This window comes from Motacilla alba, chromosome 8 (assembly GCF_015832195.1).
Source record: "Motacilla alba alba isolate MOTALB_02 chromosome 8, Motacilla_alba_V1.0_pri, whole genome shotgun sequence".
NCBI classification, from domain to species: domain Eukaryota; kingdom Metazoa; phylum Chordata; class Aves; order Passeriformes; family Motacillidae; genus Motacilla; species Motacilla alba.
This window is the reverse complement of record NC_052023.1, coordinates 23,964,408-23,984,992: the sequence shown is the minus strand read 5'-3', so window position 1 is coordinate 23,984,992 and position 20,585 is coordinate 23,964,408. Positions and strand designations below refer to the sequence as shown.

General features: G+C 45.1%; 1 protein-coding gene across 1 annotated transcript in view; it reads left to right on the top strand.

Annotated features, from left to right (window-relative positions):
• NIBAN1 (niban apoptosis regulator 1) overlaps positions 1-20,585 on the top strand; it is a 55,740-nt gene that overhangs the window by 13,727 nt on the left and 21,428 nt on the right. The window contains exons 2-5 of the mRNA XM_038144419.1: positions 13,304-13,434; positions 14,485-14,616; positions 15,367-15,481; positions 16,904-17,068. Coding sequence (XP_038000347.1) covers positions 13,304-13,434; positions 14,485-14,616; positions 15,367-15,481; positions 16,904-17,068 — 543 coding nt within the window. The remainder of the gene's footprint in view (positions 1-13,303; positions 13,435-14,484; positions 14,617-15,366; positions 15,482-16,903; positions 17,069-20,585) is intronic.

Sequence of the window (20,585 nt, the reverse complement as noted above, 5' to 3'; positions counted from 1 at the left end):
TACCGTAGGTAAGCAAAGAAGAGTGTATGTTTAAAAAATTAGTTTGCCAGAGCAGATTTGCAATAAAAGTGGATCTAATGCACTTAAAGAAATATCTGTTTTCTTTTGAATACCTTTTTTTAAAAAAAAACAAATCATGTTTGCTAGCTCAAGAAAGTTTTACTTCTGTATGGTGGGTGTCTTGACTACATTTCTGGGTTGTATTTCAATTTCAAGACATGCTATTTTACAAATCAGAGGAACCCTCAGAGATGAGGAGTTCAAAAAGCCTGTCAGGGTATCTGCTCAGCCTGGAAGCCAGGGCTGCAGGATCTCCTCTGACTTGCTTGGTGTTGCTCTGTACTGGGCATTCTTGAATGAGATAAGACCTGATGCTTTCGTGTTTCTCTCAGCAGGTTCTTCTTAAGCACACTAAGCAGGTATTTTTAATACACCCAAACAAAAATTGCAATTTTTAGAACTCCAGCTGGCGTTTAGAGCTTCAGCTTGGCTTCAGAGGCGCTGAGCACCCACCTGGCAACTGGTGGTTGGTACCAGCTGTTCTGGAAACAAGAGGAGCTGCCTCACACCAGTGGCAGCAAAAGTGACTTTGAAAAAATGCCTTTGAATTCTCAGTGTGTGTATCTTAGTGCCAGGGGTGCTTCTAAAGGGGAAGTAATTACAACAGAAGGACCTGACCTCTTTTCTTGGTCAAAAGGGGTTGTAAGAACACTGTCATCTCCTGAGCGATGGATTTGTGCCTGTTGGCTAAGGCACATGTCCCTCAGAGGGAACAGAATTGGAAACCAGGATGCTAAATCTGTGTTCTGATGTCCTGATCTCAGCATTTCTGGGACTGGCAAAGAAAAGGTCCTGAGTCCATTTAAGCCCAAACCTTTGGAGCCAGAAGGTTCAGCCTGACTGGCTTGTTTATGAAGGTTTGGTGCCCTTTTGCTAGTTAAAGCTCAGAATAGAGCAGAGACCATAAGATCCATTTATTCAACACTGTCTGTGTGGTTTTTCACTGGAAATTACAAAAAAACCCCATGAATTTATTGGTGGGTTTTTTGAATACACTTTTCCAGAATCCCTGGCTTGTTCTTGTTCTATTACACTTTTCACTGCCCTGCTTTTGCCTTAATCAAGAGCCTCCCTGTTGGCGTGAAGCTGCTGGGTTTATGCAAAAGCTGTGGTGCAACAGTTGGTGAAACAGTTGGCTCAGAGATGCTTGAAAGGGCAAATAGCAGAGAAACTGTCTCAGGGTAGCAAAAAGTTCTGCTGCTGCAGGAGTATGATCAGCGTCTCACTGGCCGGGATGATTGATTGTAGAGTAAAGGTCTCTGGGAGTAGAAATAAGGGGTGGAAAAGTCTCTGAAAGGTTGTTGTGGATTTGGGAGCTCTTCAGGGTGTTTGGAGCCACACTGGGTGCTGTTAAGTGACAAAATATTTCATAGAATTCAGGGCTCATCTGTCACCTCGTCAGGCTGGTGAAGTCCCATCAACCCAAATGAAGACAGAAAATGGGTTTATGTGGTTTTCCCTGCATTTGTTTCTCAGAAAGCCACAGGCTGCCTTTAAGGCACCCTTGAAGAATGCAAACATGGCTTGAAATGTAGCTCTAGTGAGGAAATGCAGGCAGCCTTTGGAGGAATTCAGGTTTGGATGAGACTCGGAATATGTTCTAATGTTCTAGGGGCTAATATGTTTAAAGTCACATTACTAGTGATTACTTCTGCATTCACAAAGCGAAGATGTGATCTGATATACATAAATTTGCCAAATAAAACCCTTAGGGCACAGCTCTTGCATATTGCATTCTTAGGGCTGCTTTTTTCTTGGTGCCATAAATCAAGCATTTTGCAAAACACAGAAAGATGAAGGATTTAAGTTTTGATACAGACAAGAGACACATACTCTTCTCCAGAAAGAGAGAATATATCAGCATGCACAGTGCCAGGAGCTCAGATTGGATTGATGGGGAGGACTTCACAGAGACCTTTGATGGAAGAGCTGAGACAAAACTGGAGCTGCATAACCAGTCATACAAAGGCAAGAGAGATGAAAGCAAACTGTTAAATGCACTGGCTGAAGCACTGCCACCATGGATATAAACCCAGGCCTTGAACATCTTCAGGCTGGTTTTGTGTAGCCACAGGTCCTGGTGTACAGGCAGGTGAGTTTGGTGTGTCTGTACATGGAGGGCCATGAAGGCCTCCAGAGGCACAGGGTCACTGTGAACCAGCAGGAGAGCTCTCACCAACCCATTTCCCAGTAAATTCTCAGGAACAAATTTCCTTTTCTTAATAATAACGTGCCCAGCTGCCTTTCTGAGCCCAGACCTCACGTGGTCCCACTGTGCAAACACAGCACGGGGAGAAGGTGGTTTGGATTTGTTTTTTTCCTTTCAAGTCATGTTGTCACAAGTCCTTTTGAACATGAAAGATAAATGGAGAGGAAATGAGGCAGCTTATCTCCCCCCCCCTTTTTTTTTTCCAAGAAGGAAGGAGCATTGAAACATTGGGGCGGAAGAGCCAAGGAGCCTCAAGCACAGGCTTAGTGAGAGGGACCATGGCTGAGTGGAGCTTCTTCCTAGGAAGTCCTCTTAGAAATGGAGAAAACAAACACCAGTGGTAACTATTGTCCTCCCAGTGATGCTTTCATGAGCGTTTGAGGATCTGAAAGTGGTCGAGGAGGAAGAAGAATAACGCACAGCACTTGGCATGCCAGGTGGCTGGATGGAACCCCTCGGAGCTGATTTCATTGAATAAAAGGAGGCTTTGGTGAAACCAGCCCCGTGGAGGAAACAAGGCAACTGGGACCTACAGAGCTGTGTGTCACCACCTTCCTGTCACAGCAAGTGACACTGTGGCTGTGCCTGTCTGGGAGCTGCAGTCAGACACTCTGTCGGGCTCTGGCCTTTCTCTGAGTTATGGTTAAAAATAGCAGCCTGAAAAAGAAAATAAATACTTTTGAGCAGAGTGCCGGAACAGAGAGGCCTTAAACCCCCATGTTTGCACAGGAGAGACTGTAAGAGGAGTGTTCCTCTGTGTGTGTCCTCTGTGGCATTTACAACAAATTCTTTCTGAACACAGTTCTTTGGTTTCCCTTTTTCCTTGAATTCCCCTGACCTGTGCCCTTGTCACCTGGGAGTATTTCTGCCTCTGGTGATGTGGGTTGCTGGCACTGATGGGTTGTAGGAACAGCAGACCTGGGGAATGTAAAGGTAATTCTTCATCTTTGATACAGCTGCAGAAAGTTAGGGGTTGTTTGGATTTTTACTCGACCTCTTTTCAGGATAAAATTTCAGGAATTATTCTCGATTTGGTAGCAGAAAGTGTATTTCTATTAGTAAAATTTAGCTGTAATTTAGCTTTAATTTAGAAGGAATCAAAGGCATGAACTCTGCCAAGTAAGGAATGATTAATGAAGTTTAATGGGTCCTTTTAGGTTTGCCAGAGAAAAATCCCCAAATGTTTAGATCACTTTGTTTTATTCTTTTACAGTGCTTTTGAAATAATGGGATCTTGAGTATGGCCTTGTTCAACTTTGAATGGGAGAAAAGAGGGAAAAGGAGGCCACTGCCAGGTCACCCATATTCAGAAGTCCCAGGCAGCCAGAGAACCATCTCCCATCTTCTGTTTGTCCTTTACCATTTATTTTGTTTTCATTTGCCTCATTTTCTCTGCTTCTTCCCTTGAATTGTCCCTGGGCCAGATTTAGTAGAGGCTTTTGGAGTGGTTTCATTGGTTTCACAAGGGAAGAGGCCCAATTCTGTTTCTTTTGCACCCGTTTCACAGCTGGACGAGAGCAAAAGGCTGTGACCTGTCCTGAGGTGGGACTTTGGGGCAGCCACAGCTGCTATGGGAGAGCCAAAGTGTGAGAGAGAGAACCAGACCAACATTGAGGAGTGAGAGGAGATGTGGTCAAGGTCTCCCTTTCCAGCAGCCTCAGTGCATCTTGCTCCCTTCCTGCCACCCTTTCTTGAAGGAGCCTGGATCAGGGTCTGATGCTCTGGTGCCACTTGCCAGTGTTTCTGCACTAATTTGAGTTATGAAGCTGATCTGTTGTGTCACAGAGCTGTAGTTTCCCTTCCCCATCTGTAATAAGCACAGAAAAAACTGTCTGACACAGGGTTGGGTGAGCAGCTTCATGTAATAATTATACACTTGTCTTCTAAACTCTACCTCAATTGATGCTTTTAGCACTCATGTGAAGAAACCTTTCCCACAGGATGAGGCACCAGCGCTCCTCCTGTCTCTCCTGCAGAGTGAAAAGTGAACAGTGTGGGTTTCCTGAGGGACACCACCATCCGTGGAGAGGTAGAGAAGGGTTTGTTTGTGAAAGGGGAGACCTTCAGTTGCATGAGTACAGACCCTTTTAATGCCTGGCAGTATTCCTTGCAAAGGGATGAATGCAATCCTGTTTTTAACTCAATTTATTTCTGAAGATTTAGCAAACGTTTTTAGAGCTATTATGTTATTTTTCTGAACATGAGGACAGACTACCAGCAAGGAGAGTTGGTCTAGTTTGTCTTAGCTAAGGCTTTGAAGGATTAACCACGGTGTAGTGCTGTAGGACATTTTTGTCTTGTAGGTTGTGTCAGCCTTGAACAATTCCTTGAACAATTCTTTGAACAATTCCTGCTGCAGCATCTGCATGGCCAACAAAGTCCACGTGACGTCAGAAAGGGATCCTATTGTATCACCCTGCTGTGTAACAACAAAATATATAACAGATCAAAGAGATTTTATAAGCTTTGGAACAACAAAATATATGACACATTAAATTAAAGAGATTTTATAAGCTTCACTCCAACTTCTAAGTTTTATAAAGTAAGTTCTCCCATCCTCTGCCCGATGTTTTGCTCTGACAAGTTACATTTTCCTGCAGTCATATTGCAGTATCATAACTGAAACTAGTGAGAGCCTGAACGAATTACTAAATATGCACTACAAAGGAAAAATGTTGCCATTTTTGTTGTTCAAGCTGAACGTAAAGTGAGAAGTCAGGTAAAAAAAATTGAAAAGTTCTTTGGAATGTGAATTGCATTTTACATCCTCCTCTTCCTGTATTATAAAGTTTTATTGGAAGCTTAATATTATATACTTAAATATATATATACACATATATGTATGTATAAATTTTTGTTCTTTTTAAAAGAGGGGGAAGAGGAATAAAGTCAATTATTGGTTTTCACAAGAAGTTGGCTCTTTGTCCCCCTCAAAATGCCCTTTCACTGTTGCTGCCCTACAGAGGACCAAGCAAAGCAAACCAGGTGAAACTGGAAAATGGTCCCAGCTGGCACAACTGTGACATGGGCATGGCCTTGGGCTTCAAAAGTCTGAATGGTGCTTGTTTGGGTTAAAATCTGTGTATTCACCCAGGTGTTGTTGTGGGGTTCAGAGTGGCAAGAAGGGGCTCAGAGCCTGAAATTATTTCCTGGGATAAAATCAAGCAGTGTTGGGAAGTCATTAAATAAGTGTCCTTGCTTTGAGACCTCTGTTTGGTTTAGAGAGTAGTGTTGGTTTTACCCTTCTTGCACATAGGCTTAGCTGAAACTCCTTTGCAAATCATTTACTCATTTTCAGTGTATACAGGAGCCAAAAGAGAAGCAAACGCCTTAGAGTTGATGAGGAAAATGGTAAGAAAAGAGGCTCCAGTGTTGCCATTATTCTCATTTTTTGTTGCTCTGTTTTGTGCAGTTTGTGTGTTTGTTGAAGAGAAATGGAATAAAATCCTGCCATGGAATAATGGCCTTCTGCTGCAGTGCTTAAAAAGTGATTACTTTGTGGGAAATATGGCACTCTCAGGAGTCCATCTGGGCTGATGGTGACAGGAGTTGGAATGGTGAGGGAATAAAGGGAGTTTAGGTAAGGAAACCTCAGCATAAATGAAGCCCCTCATGGAAAGAAATGTGTGTACTCCTAGCTTTGGTCAATGTCATGTACTCCTTGGAGTAATTTTGTGATAGAGCCATGGAGAGTGGTATAATTTGTCAAAGTAATTAGGAAAAAAGAAATTAGTAAAAATATCTCCCAGATTTGTACGAGCACATGCCAAGCATTGCAGGGAAATAATCTTCTGAAGGTGTGTGTGTCAACATAAATATATGTATATATATATATATATATTCAGAAAAAAGCTTCAACTAATTTCATGAGGGTGGTTATTTCTGTTATCTATGTCTCTTGTGTCTTTTTGTCATTTTGTCTTGTGGATGGCTGGGCAGTGAGGTAACTGTCACCCGAAAGGGAGGGAAGGGGGAATACATCATCCTGATTTAAAGGGTGATGCAGCATTGGCTTACATTTTTGGAATGCTGTTTAAATGTTCCCAAGAAACATTTTTGTGTGACCTCCAGTGATGTGTAACGTGGTGCTGAGATCTGGATTGGAGAGAGCTGCTCAAGACGTGCCTGGTGTCTGTGTCCCCAGGAGTGGCTCAACTTGTGGCGCAGGGAGTTGAAAAAACCCCCAAAACTTGGAAAACCATTGACCTTCACCAAATTTATTTATCACAGATCATAGTTTAGTTTCATGTGACCCTCCCCAGGAATTCGATTGGGTTCATTTGGTTATTAAATCCCAAGTCCTTCTGGTGCTGTGAAAGAAGCTTATAAATAAAGTCTTGTCAGACCTTATTCTAGTTGAATCTGTCCATGAGTAATTGTTTCTAGACAGAACGTTGCTGCTTCTCACCCCATTACCAAGGAAGGGTGGATTTTAACAGCCTTTGAGATAAGCTTATCTGACACAGTGCTAATCAAACCCTTGGCCTGTTTCAGCCTGATCAACCACAAGCCCTGGCCTTTATGTAATTCATGATTATTAGGATTTTTTTAGCCTGACAGAAGTGCAAAGGCCATTTGTGAAATCTTCCTTCTCCCATAAATAAGGATTGGGCAGTGGGAGCAGGGAAGGGAAAGCCAGCTGCAGGAGTGAGTCTCTGAGCTGGACCCAAGAGCCACTCTGTGTTTGTGCAGGATCTGTGCTCTGCTGTTTGTTCTTCATTTTCAATATTCAGACAGCATTCAGAATTAACTTAAACCAGCAAGCTCCATTGTTAGAGCACAAGCTGCTCTTCACAAAAGCATTTTTTATGGAGTGCATGAGGTCTCACTGAGCTCAATCTGCTCCCTCTGAATGTGAGATGCTCCTGAAGCTGCCTGGGAACAACATAAGTATGGAAACCTTTTTGAATCTATAGGATAATTGTCCATCTTAGTACAAAATTCAGCCTCATGCAGTGGAGCGCTTGAGGAAGAGCGAAGCACAGGCGTCAGATTGTAAAGAGGGAGATCTGCAAGGTTGGAATGGAGCCTGTTACTTTTGGCACCTCTTTTGCCAGGGATCACATCTAGATGAACTTACAAACGTGTTTGTTTAGCTTGCTGTGAAACAAAAGCTTCGTTTCTGATGGAGGACAAATATCACACCCATGGTCTCAGCTGCCAAACTTGTGAAAAAATCTGATTTTTTCACAAGACAGCATCAGTTTTTTCCTACAGAGAAAATGGACTAAGCACCCGAGGAATGCTGTATGCTGAGATGTGAGGAGATCTGAAGCTGATCTGAGGTGTGATGGGTGTTGCCCACTCCTCTGCACTGAGTTTTGGGTGACTAACAGGGATTTTGGCAGCATGGCAAACAGGTGATTTGAGGGTGTGTGCACACCACTGGAGTCACAGTCAGGTTTTATTGAGAGCACTCTCCATTAATATAAACCAAGACTGGGATAAATAATTGGTTTCAGTATTTTACCAGGTGCAAACCACGTGTTCCTGCATGGGAAAGAGGGGTGGCCAGAGCTGCTGGGTTTGGCTGAGTGCAAACAAACCTGTGAGAGGTGATCCCTGCCAAATCAGACCCTGGGATTTGTGTCTGCCATCCCTTTGTGTCATAACAGGTATTAAGTAATGACTCAGGTTAATTGAAATACTATAAAATAGAAACAAGATATTATATATATACTATAGAATATATATAATATATAAAATATATTATATTATATAATATAAAATATATTATATAATATATAAATATATTATATTATATAAAATATAAATATATTATATAATATAAACATATATTATATTATATAATATATAAATATATTATATATAATATAACTATATAGACTATAGAATATAGAATATAGAAATGTTATATATATACTATAGAAGTACTATTTCTATAAATAAAGATCTAAATGAGTTCTGCTTTCAACAACAACGAGGGTAGTTTACATTGCCTTCCTAGATAAAGTCTGGGAGCACTTGAACTTAAACACTTCCAGGGTGGTATTGTAAGTACTGCACAAGGAAGAAGAGGAAAGAGGGAATCACTTGTAGATCCCACTACAGTGTTCTATACCCCAGAGCTCTGGAAGGTGGTGGGCACTGTCAGGATGTGCCAAACAGAATCACTTTCACAGGTTTTCTGGTTACCAGATGCATTCAGCAACTGAGAATGATGTTTGCAGTGAAGGGGTGATCTGAGGAAAAACAGTTTTTTTATGGTGAGTTGAGCATCCAGCCCATTTCAGAGGTGCCAGTACTGACATCCAGCTTTCAGAATGTGGAGCATCTGCAGTTTCATTTGCCTCAATCAGAGTTGTGCTTTTCTTGGACTTGTGATGAAGTTGGCCCAGGAGCTGAACAATGGAATTATTTTGTTAACTCATTTTGCTGCTACCATGATGGGCTGTGAGAATAAGACTGTATTTATGGATAGAAAAGTAGATGGATGGATGGATGGATGGATGGATGGATGGATGGATGGATGGATGGATGGACAGACAGCAGTAATTTTAAAGCTCAGTTTGCATTAAGTACATCTAGATTAACTGGTTTCTAGTTTATAATTTCAAACTATGCCCCCAGTTGTGGGTTACATCCTGGCTTGTGGAGCACTGTGTGGGTATGATCAGCTTTTTAGATTGTTTTCTGACAGCTTTGCTCATGGCCTCATGGTGGAGGAAATAAGACGAAGTGATTTGTTCCTGTTCTGTCTCACTGCTTAACTTGTTTGTGGTGCTGGGTATACTGACATTAAGCACACACAGTGCCTATTTCTTTTAGGTCTTATTTTGTCCAGGATTTGTTTTAATGCAGCAAATACTCTGCTTCCTTTACATTTATGTTCCCTGGGGCTTATATGGTGTAAGGAGATACATCAGCCCCCAGACCTCCAAAGAGATTCATGTCACTGGTCGTGGTATATTTGGAAAGCCCTTTCCAAAAGGTGCTGAGTGGAGGCAATTGTGCTGTGAGGGGGATTGTGAACATTTTCCTGCTCTTGGAAGGGTCATCTTACTGCCAAACAGCAATATTTAAGTGAAATAGCTTTTATGGCAAGTCCTTCCCTCTTTCCAGTCTTAACTTCCAAATGGCTGAAGTTCTGGGAGTGTGAGCAATCACTCTCTTGTATGACAGCCAAGAAGCTATTGTTTTCTGACCTTTTTTCCTGAGTTTTCCTGACCTGCACCTGGACTGGCCACGTGGCAATGTTGTTGAGAGCAGGGAGTTGTGGCAGGGCGAGCTGGATAGGCTGCAATGAGAGCCAGACCAGCAGGAATTAATTCCTGGGAGAACTTGCTGAAGAGTGCCCTTGTTTGAAAAAGCTAAATGTCAGTTATTTCAATAAAAGCAGTGAAACTCCCACTATAAAATTGGGTACTTGAGGCTGTTCTGTGGGCCTCATGACTTGCAGTTACATACAAGTGTCCAACGTGGGTGATACAATTAAGAAGGTCAAAGGCAGGGGAAAAGCATGAAAAAAAAATTCTGGGGGTGATTACTGATTTCCAGGGGAGCAGCAGGTCGATGTTTCTTGTTTCTAAGTGCAGTGACATTTGTTTTAATTCTTAAAAGAGGTATCATAACTCATGCTAAAGTTTTGTGGTCATGTGCAGGGGCAGTTCTGCAGAGCAGGAGGTGCATCATGAAGTATTAGCAAAGTTTATTCTGGAGCAGGATCTAAACCCTCAGCAAAGGAGGAACAGACCCTTGCCATGTTGATTTGATGGAAATCCTTCCACCTCCATCACAGTTGTCTTTTCCTGTTGGTAATTTTGGTTCATGGAGTCACAGAATATCCAAGTTGGAAGGAACCCGCAGGGATCAGTCACTGAATCCAACTCCTGGCCTAGCACAGGAGCAGGAGGTTGCATGCAGGCTCCTCCTGGAGCTGATCAGACTCCTCATTCTCCCAGGATAAACATCCCAGCTGCTGGGCTTCAAGTCCCATTTATATGGGCTGGAGCTGTGCCATTGCCAGGCCAGCCAAGTGGGAGCGTTGGCCGTGCTCCATATAAACAGCTCTGACGAAGCCAGCCACACTAAATTTGGAAAAGAATCAGGGGAACTCATTTTTCAGCTGCCCTGGAGTATTTTATCTTCAGTTGCCCCATGTTATCATTTCATGGGAAGAGTTTCTGTTGCTCAGGACTCTTTCCATCATGTTTATTTTCAGATAGCATATTTTTATTTTCTGTAAACCAAAAGAGTTTAAATATCCATTGAGGAACAATGGATCAAGGGTCTGTCTGCTTCTCTTCCCACCTTCGGGTAGCACTGAAATTCCTGTTCAGCCGAGCCCTGCAAGGTCAAGTCCTCATATGGTGCCACTCACAATCTCTTTAAATAAACTTTTCTTCTAATTTTAAGAGGGAGGAGTATTTTTAATGCCAAGCTCCTTTGCAGCAAGTAGTGTGAAGATTGGACGAAACAACCAGAAACATTTGCCTCTTGATTCTTGTTTTGGTTTGTCATAAATATAGTCTGCACATAAAAATTACATCATCAATGTCTTATTTCTGACGTGTATGTTGTGAACTGCAGAGTTTCTTTCTCTTCAGTCATTGTGCTTTAAGCTGATCTAAGCAGTACTGACAGTGAAGAATGACACTTCTGAGGCCATTTAGCCTTAATTGAGAGGCTTTGCCAAAATTACAGGTATTTCCTGTGATTGTTGCAACTTTTTTCCCAACACCAGAATTTTATTCTTTGTCCCACTTCCTCTACAAACTTTTACTGCAGGATGCAGGCAGTAGCCAAGTGAGGTGCAGTGTCCCAGAGCCCTCTCTAACAAATTGAGAGGATGATGCGAGCTGGAAAAGAAAAAGCCACAGTGCAAAACAGGGGCAAACCCTGAGCAGGAAACTCTGCTGGGGCTGGGGCCAACAACATCCTACTGCTGGCTGGGACCAGGAGGAAAAAAATGCTGTAAAGAAGGTTTTGGGAAACTTTGTCCTTATTTGGAGAATAGTCTATGCCTCTGCCCAAAGCAGGCTACTTTTTGTAGGGCTGGGATATTCTGCTTCAGCAGCACCATATCCTGCTATTATACCCAAGCACATCCTATAATCAGCATGTCTCTAAAAATCCATCTTAAAGCTGAAGATTTGGAGTCCAGATTGTCACTGGGTGCTGTCCCACAAGTAACTCTGTGAAAGCCTGACATGAGTGGTGAATTGACTCTGCTTCTGACACCCCTCCAGCTGAGTGGGATGGCTGTGCCAATGCTGAGCTCGCTCCTCCGTGTGCCTGGAGAGGGCTCCAGGGTGTCAGGTCTGGCTCCCAGTGCTGGTGTGCGATTGGAATGGGGCAGCAGTGGGGGAAAAGGGGCTTCCAGTTCAGTGGAAGGCAGCAATCACATTGGTCTTACAAAGGAGAAGGCTCCAGCTCACCCCTCTGAGCTGGTGACACAGGAGTGGCTGGAATGGAAGGTGGTGTCATGGAACAGCAGTGTTGGAATCGCCCCTGAACTTGGGGGAATGCATCTTATTCTGCATCACACTGGGAATTCACCTGCAGAAGCAGAGGAGCTGGAATGTAGGTTTGTCTTCTCATTAAAAATTCATAGAATCCCACAATGGTTTGGGTTGGGAGGGATCTTCAAGCCCATCCAGTCCCATTCCCTGCCATGGGCAGTGACACCTTCCACTAAAGCAGATTGCTCGTCACCCCTGGCCTCGAACACTTCCATGAATTCCATTTCAGGAATGCTGTGTGCCAGTCCTGGTCTAGGAGTCCTAGGAAGTCTTAGTTTGGGATTTGCCATTTTTTTCTCATACAGAAAATATGGTGGTTTTTTCCCCTCGAGCAGAACAAAATAAAATTTTGAAAGCATCAAAGCTCTCTTTGGCATGGAGCTCCCTAATACCAAGAAGAAAGGGATCTCTCCAGTATCCAGGATGTTTGGGATGCTCTCTAGGTCATAGGCCAGTTCTGGTTCTTGCATTGCTACAGACTCTTTCAGTCACATAAATGCACATGCCTTTAATTTTAGCTTCACTTCCCTGTCTGCAAAGCACCATTATTTCTGTGGTAGAGTTAACGAGTTAATTGCTTGTAAATTGTTTTAAGATTCTCAGAAGTGAGACCTCAGTGTGTTTATTGCTGTTGCTGTTACCCATGAGATCTTGATCACAGTGAGACAGTGCCAGATTAGAGTTTATTGCAGCATGACTGAGGAAATGTTTACATTAAAACAAAGATGAGACTGTAGTGCCCAAGCCTAGAAAAATATTTTGTAGAGCTTTGAGTCATCTTTCAAATCTCAGTAAGTGATAAAATTGGCTCCTATGGCTGAACATTAGCCAGTATCACTGGTTGGCTTTGAAAACCCTTTCACGCCTTGACCATCCCTGGCTCTGGGGCAGCGTGCCCCAGGGAGAGGCAGAGAGCATCTTTCCTTAGAGAAGTAGATTTGGGGAATGCTTTGCTTGATCTTAGAAGAAAAAACGGAGTCCCAAATCCAATATTTTCCTGGACAAATTCCCTCTGAATGCATCTCCAAGGGTTTCCGGATCTGTGCAGCAAGTGGCCCTTGGTACACTCAGGAGGTCTTCTCATGGAATCATGGAATGGTTTGGGTTAGATGGACCTTAAACCCCATCCAGTTCCACTCCCTGCTCTGGGCAGGGACTCCTTCCACTATCCCAGGTTGCTCCAAGCCCTGTCCAGCCTGGCCTTGGGCACTTGCAGGGATCCAGGGGCAGCCACAGCTTCTCTGGGCAGCCTGTGCCAGCGCCTCACCACCCTCCCAGGGAAGAATTCCTTCCCAATATCCAATCTAAACCTACTCTCTGTCAGTGGGAAGCCATTCCCCCTCATCCTGTCACTCCATTCCTTGTCCAGAGTCCCTGTCCATCTTTCCTGTGGGCTCCCTTCAGGTACTGGAAGGTCACTGTTAGGTGACCCTGGAACTGCCTTTTCTCCCAAGAGAAGAATTTGGGTCTATGGCGAGAAGTGCCTTGGTTCTGTGTTGCAGGCTGTGAAGCCATGTACACGAAATACCTCTAAATCTCTGTTCCACCTCAGGGAAAACAGAGGCCACCATCAAGAACTTCAGCCCCCACTACCGCCGCCAGTACGCCGTGGCTTTCTGCAGGCATGTGCAAGAGGAGCTGGAGCAGCACCGCCACTCCCAGTCCCGCTTCCTGAAAACCAGGGTAGGAGGACACTCATTCTCCTGTCTGTGACCCAAGTGCGTGTGCAGATGTTGGATTTGGGACGTTTTGGTTTGGAAAAGTTGCCTCTGGGTGCAGGTTTGAAGTTTAATTTTTGAAAATTCATCTTTATTTTGGTCTTGTTTAGTTGTTTATCATGGCATGAGAACCATGACATGAGTTTTCTGGTACAAGGAGTTGGACGTTTGGACAAAATTGGTTCCTTCTTGCTGATTGCCAGATTTTGCAAAATCTAGGGACAGAGATCATGCTTCCAGGGAAGAGATTGCGTAGGAAATGCAATTAATCCTGTCATCTATGGCTCAGGGTGACTTGAAGAAGATGGCAATAATTCCCTCTGTGGAGTGAACCACGGAAAGCTGGTTTTTATTAGAGGGGGGACAAAAAGAGAGACAAAAATTTCTTTATTAGAGGAAAATGCAGAGAACCAGCCTTTAAGGTTAAGAAGATCAGAATTTAAATGTTCTGAACATACTGGAAATTATGGATTTCCAGTGCTCTTGAAATGAGTAAATAAAGCAGTGAGGTGGGATAATAGAAGATCTGTGTCTTTCAGGAAGATGCATATCAGTTACTACAGCACAGATGCAAAAGCGTTACAAAGAAATGGGACACAACTTACTATATTAAAATAAACCCCTGCTTTTCATATCAATGAAATATTTATATTATGCAGTGGAAAATGGGAGGTGGTGAACTCCCGGTCATCCTGCAGGAGTTGGAATCTTTAAGGTCCCTTCCAACCAAGCCACTGCAGGATTCTCTGATCTTGCATTCAGCCTGTCAGCTGAAGGGTAAATAAATCTCTGTCTCAGAAATCCGGCGGTGTTTTGGAAGGCAGAGCTCTTCTGCTGCCTCCTCACCTCGGCTACAAGAATTTGCTTGTGTCTGTAGAACCTTCTGAACTCAGAGATGTTCATGCATTTGAAGGCTCAAAAGCCCTCAGAGCAGCATTATGGACATGTAGAAACAAAAGCTTCAAGATGGTCAGTGGTGCCGAGGGGTCTCAGATGTCACCAATTGTCCCTGCAGCCTGCGGGGGAAGCCGGGACAGTTCTGTACGAAGCAGAGCTGCTGCACTTCGCTGAGGACCTGAAGAAGTGGAAGGACAGATACGTCGTGATCAAAAATGACTACACTGTGGATTGCTTTGAGACCAAAGAGGTGAGTGCTGCTTCCGTGGATCTGCTTGTACATTCCCAAATAAACCAGCAGCAAGTGGATTTGCTGCTGCTGCCTTGCCTTCAGCAATAGGAGGTGAAACCTTGTCCAGGGTGGCTCCAGTGGAAGCCGCACAGGGATGGCTGAGGGTACAGTCAAGTGCCCTGCCTTGGCCAGATACGTGGCCAGAACTAACAAACGGGACATTCCTTGGCCAGATACGTCAGCAAGAACTAACAAATCCCTTTAACAGCACTTGAACCTTCCTGTGCCTGTCCCAGAGCACTTCTCACCTCTACATCCCTGTAATACATCCCTGTGCTCCTGCAGTTGGATCTGAAGTAGCGGGGTTTGAGTGGCTCCTGGCTGGCTACAGTGGAGGTTTTTTGCCTGGAAGCTGCCGTAGTCAAGCTAGTCCAGGCTGACAAATCCAACAAATTGGGCTCAGGACAAAATCCCACCCTTTTTCCCTCCCTTCCATCCCTGACTCCTCACCACAGCAGATAAACACCGAGGATTAGATTTGTTTTAGATTTGACATGCCTAGGGAACATTTCCAAAATTCAGCCTGACAAAAAGATTCTCCCTTTGGGCAATATCCCCATGCATTGGAATCATAGAATATCCTGAGTTGGAAGGAACCCACAAGCATCATGCAGTCAGCTCCTGGCTTTGTCAGTGAATTGTATGTTTTATTTTTTCTCTCTCCTTAAATCTCTATTTGACAATACTTCCTCTCTGTTGATTTTCTAGGCCTACCAGAAGGGAGCCAGCCCTAAATATCACGTTCTTCCTGCAGGAGGCAAAGTCTTGACTTCAGAAGAAGATTACAATTTGCTTTCTGATAAACATTTTCCAGACCCTGTTGGTAAGTCCTGTTCAAAGCTGAACTGCCAAAGCCCAGGCTCTGTTCCTTACTCTGCTCTGGGAAGGCTTTCAGGCTCCACTTTAAAATGGGGTGGCAGAAGATGCCCACAGCCCTTTTCCCAAGTTCAAGTCCAGCTCCAGAATGGATGAACAAAGCAGATGCTGTAAGCCAACATTCAGAGGAATGCTGGCTCCCTTTCTTCCCAGCATACCGGCACAAAGCTGCTGGAAGCTGTGCAGAAGCAGGGCAGGAACCACAGCACCATTGTTCCCGGGCTTTGTTAATATTCCTGGTTTATTTGTTTCCATTTTTAGATGCCAGCTGTCTGTGTTGACTCACAGCTGATAATAAGTCCCCCAGAGAGGGCAGGAAGGGGCTGCCTCTGAGTTTGTTGTTTCTGGGTCGGGAACTGCTGTGGTCCTGCCTGCCCCCAGTCCACCAAGATGGAGAAAATTCAGGCTTTATGGAAGCGGGTCTCACATTGCAGAGTCAGATTTGGAGAGTGGGATGCCACATAACTAAAAGGATAAGGGCGACTTGAAGACAAGGATTTATTTTTTGAGTCCTTTAAATCCCTAGGATTTAAAAGTTAGGTGCCCTCTCACACCCTTTCCCAAGGCACAGGGTGGTCAGAGGGGCTTGGAGGTGTCCTGTATGTGTCACCACAGCTCTGCAGCAGTTGGGGTTGAGTGATGTGGAACACCCCAGGGGTGCTCGTGGCTTCCCATGGCTTTCCCTTCAAAAGCATCATCACTTCATCTTTATGGCACTACTCTCCGTGTGGTGCTGAAGACCCTCCAAGGTGAACCTCATGTGTCTGGGCTCTCAGTGCATGTCAGTGACTCCAGATTGGGTTTGGTCATCCCTAAATGTGCTGTCCAGCATCCCCTGTGTGCAGGGACCCGAGGCAGGTGGGAGCTGGAGGTACTTGGTGCTTTCTTTACATCACCTGCAAGCGCTTGAAGTGACAGTTTTTAAGGGAAGTTGTGTGTGGAAGTCCTGGAACCAGGGATAGCACTGCTGTTCCTACATGGTTTATTTAATGCAGCTTGTTTCTATAGGAAAGTCAATACGCTCCTAAATGGTCTTTATGTGGAACAGACCTGGCCTCCCCACTAATTTACTTATCTGCCATGAAAACCGTTTCCCTAGCAGCTGCAATCCAGTGAAATCGTTTCTTTGAAATTCTGCCAAAAGTGGATTTTTGCCACCTTGAATACAAAGCAAGAGGCCATCAAGTCGCTGTGGTGTGGCACAGAGAGGTGCTTGGTGCCAGCTGAGTGCGCCCATCCCTGCTGCGTCCCCCTGCCCTCTGTGCCCAACCTCCTGGGCTGGGAAGGAGATTAACCTGCTGGCAAAGGTCTGGCACAGAGCCAACCCCCAGGAAATCTGCAGCTCTCAAACAGAGGTGTTTTTGTGCAGGCTCGAGCGAGGAGGCGGCTGCAGCCTTCGTGCCTCTCCCGAAGGAGTTCCCAGTGTACCTGTGGCAGCCCTTCTCCCGGCACAGCTACTACTGCTTCCCGGAGCCGGGGGCACAGCGACGCTTCAGCGCCGTGCTGGGGGACTGCGTGCGGCATTCCAACCACGGTGAGTGACAGATGGGGACATGTGGGACATTCCAACCACGGTGAGTGCGGGAAGGGATCATGTGGGACATTCCAACCATGGTGAGTGCGGGATGGGACTGTGTGGGACACTCCAACCACGGTGAGGGATGGGACCTGAGGAAAGGGACCATGTGGGACATTGCAACCATGGTAAGTGCGAGAAAGAGACTGTGTGGGACATTCCAACCACAGGAATGGTGCAGGAAAGGCTTAGCCTGGGACAGTGTCACCCACCCAGGACCCACCCACCCAGCTGTGGGAAAATGCAAGTCATTATGAAAGGTGCTTGGTTTCAGCACCCCTAGGAATGAATGAACACAGCCCTGCTGCTTGCTGTGCTGGGAACACAGTTAGGTGGGGGTTTGGGGGGCAGTAGGTGTGAGCCTGGGGAGAAAACATGGGAATTGCTTTGGAAGTTGTGCAGTGATCCAAAATTCCTAAGAGGTGTTCATTACTAAGGCAAACCCTCACCTGCATTTGCAAGCTGGTTAATGCATCACAGCTATAGAGGCAGGAATCATGGAATGTCCTGAACTGGAAGGGACCCACAAGGATCATGGAGTCCAACTCATGGCCCCGCACAGACAATCCCAAGAATCCCACCCTGTGCCATACAGGAGACACAGAGAGCATATTCCCCCAGTACATTCCCGTGTTGTTACACATACATCTGTCCTGATCAAACATTTGGCCTTTCTGCAGATGTTTCAATGGCAGCTCAAGCCCCAGCCATGGTTAATCCTCGTAGCTGGTCCATGAATGGTGTGTAGGACACAGTGTTGATTGTCTGCACAAAGATAAATTATAAATGTCACTTTCTGAGTAGGTTAGCCTAGAAAACTTAAAAAAAAACCCTAATTTGTGACTTGCTAGGGTTGTAAAAACAGCTTTGCTCCCATGAAATTGGAAGATCATTTATAAGTTGGATCCTTCAGAAAAAGAAATGCTTTCCTGATTTTCAGATGATGTTTTTTCCACCAAGATGCCCTCAGTTCCCCACTGGTCTCCAGGGTCTTCCATGTCTTTAGTGTCACTTTGGAGTCCCATCTGCTCTTGCTGCCCTTGGTGGGAGATGGGAACACTCAGCAACTTCTCCATTAAACTCAGCTGCTTGGGTCTGGAGCCCAGGCTTGGGTCTGGAGCCCAGTGGGTAAATGAATTGTGAGTGCAGGGTGTGAACAGTCCCTTTTATTTACACAAGTGGCTCCTGGTAAATGTTTTTTTAGCTGTCACTTTAGTCTCCTGGTCATCAGCTTCATCCCATTGCCCTCAGACAGCTTTCTCCTGCTGTCCTCCCTGGATCATTCTCGACTACCATCTCTTTTCCCTTGTCTCCACTGGCAAAGACATTCCTTTAGGTTTCCTTTAGGACTCCATTCCCATGAGGAAAACACACACGACCGCATTTCTAGGCAGTTTCCTAAGATGTGCAGTCACTTGTGTGGTTCTCAGGGCTGGTTGGTTTCAGGAGCGTTCTTCACTGGAAACGTGGGGTTCCCCAGCTCAGTGCTATCCAGCTGGTGTACACTCCCCATTCCTGGTCCCAATGCTGTCCAGGTGCTGTACAATCCCTAACTGCATTCCCAGTGCTATCCAGGTGGTGTACAGTGCCCCGACACTCTGGACTTGGCTCCTCACTGAGGTTTGGTAGGGAGATGAGGACACAATCAAGTTTTCCTGGCACTCCGTGACTTGAAACCTGTTCATGATGTTTGGGGATTTTCATTTCTCTTCTGGAACAAGTGTAATGGGTTTGACAAAGCTTTTGGCAGCCTGTTTTTTTCTTAAAGTTCAGCACATCACTCTAGGGGCCAATCCTGAACTGGCAGAAGCTGGGTTAGGATGACCTAAGAGGTCTTTTCCGTCTCCAAAGCCTGTGAGTCTGCACTTCATTATATTTCATATGGCTTAGCTATTGCTCATTTATGCATCTGTTCCAGGATTTATCCCTCTCAGCTTTTCCTGTGGTCCAGTTTTTATCTGACAGACGATGCCTCAAGGCTCATCCTTACTTCTGCCCAATGGGGTTTGAAGCAGATAAAGACAGTCTGGATTAGGATCTACTGTTGAACCAGGAAATGAGTTTCAACAGCTATCAAGGAAGCAGGAGCCCCTTTTGTGTGGATTTCTTGGAGTTATGTTATCCCCTGGAGATCTAAGGTGCTGCAAGTGGAAAAATGGTCACTGACAAGCACCTCAGTAACCTGAACTCTGCCCTTGGAGAGAATTTTTTTCTCAAGGGCTTCATATTGATTCCTAATCATTCGCACATCACTGAAAAATATCAGTTTATTAATACTTCTTAAAGTCTTTTTTTGCAAACACTTCTGCTGACAAAAACAGGTGCCTGAGCAATCTTACAAAGTCACAGCTACGCGCAGCAAAACAATGGGTAGCAAGGATTGCGGTACAAAATTTGACTGCGCTCTTTTATTAAAAAATAATTGAAAAGAGGAAAGAGCTGTCAAAAATCCTTCATGTTTGATTGTGAAATATAATTTAGTGGGAAAAGGAGCACGAATCAGGGCAATACTCACTCCACCTCTTCCCAAAGCACCGAGTTCCCATTTACCAGGGCAGATTTGGCAAGGGCAGGACAAAGACAAATGTTATGTCTGATCAAAGGTAGCCTTTCTGTCCCTGCTGTGATCTGCCACTCCTGGAACACTTGGAGGAGTTCGTGGCTTCAATGTGTTTTCTTTCTCCCAGGAAGCAGAGTTAAACAGGGAAAGCTGGAGTGAATCAGCGCTGGGAGCCGCCCTGGCATTCAGCTGCTTCCTGTCCCCCTCTGGTATAAATACCCAGCCCGTGTTTCTGGGATTTCTGGGCAGAGAAAAGCATTGGGATTTAGTGAGCACCACTGGGAAATGGCATTCAGATGTTTGGAGTATGGGTTGTTGTGTTGCTCCCATCTCAACTCTCCTCTTGTCTTTGCCCTCATTGATGAGGGCTTGGTGGTTTGAGGACACCATGATCTCCTTCAGCAGCAATGGAACATGAAGATCAAATGCTTTTTGGGTTTTAATTTGTGAGGTGGCGTGATTAGGGCTAATCAGTGAGGAGGTGAGTACCCAGGGAGCAGCAGAGGAGCCCCAACAGCCTGGGGGGTGCAGGGGGTCCCTGGAGGGGCTGCTGGCTGTCCTCTGCTGCTGCTGGGCAGCTTGTGCTTCCCAAGGGTCTCTGCAGGTCAGACCTCCAGCAGTGTAGGAGTTTTAACACTCCTCAGCTTTTTAGAAGGTGTGTTTGAGCTTAGGTGGAGTGTGCAGGAAGTGGTTTAGCATTCTCCTCTGATTTTCTAAGCTGCTCCCGCCAGGTTAGATGGGGGTGGCAGCCTGGGATTCTTTGGTTTGCCTTAGCTCCACGATCCACTTTGATCCACAGCCTGGACTTACCTGGTTCCATCTTGCTCCCTGTTTCCTTAGTGAAATACTGAGAAGTGCACACCTCAAATTTGGGGGGAATCTGCTGCTGAAATGGTCAACTAGCCCCCAGTGGGG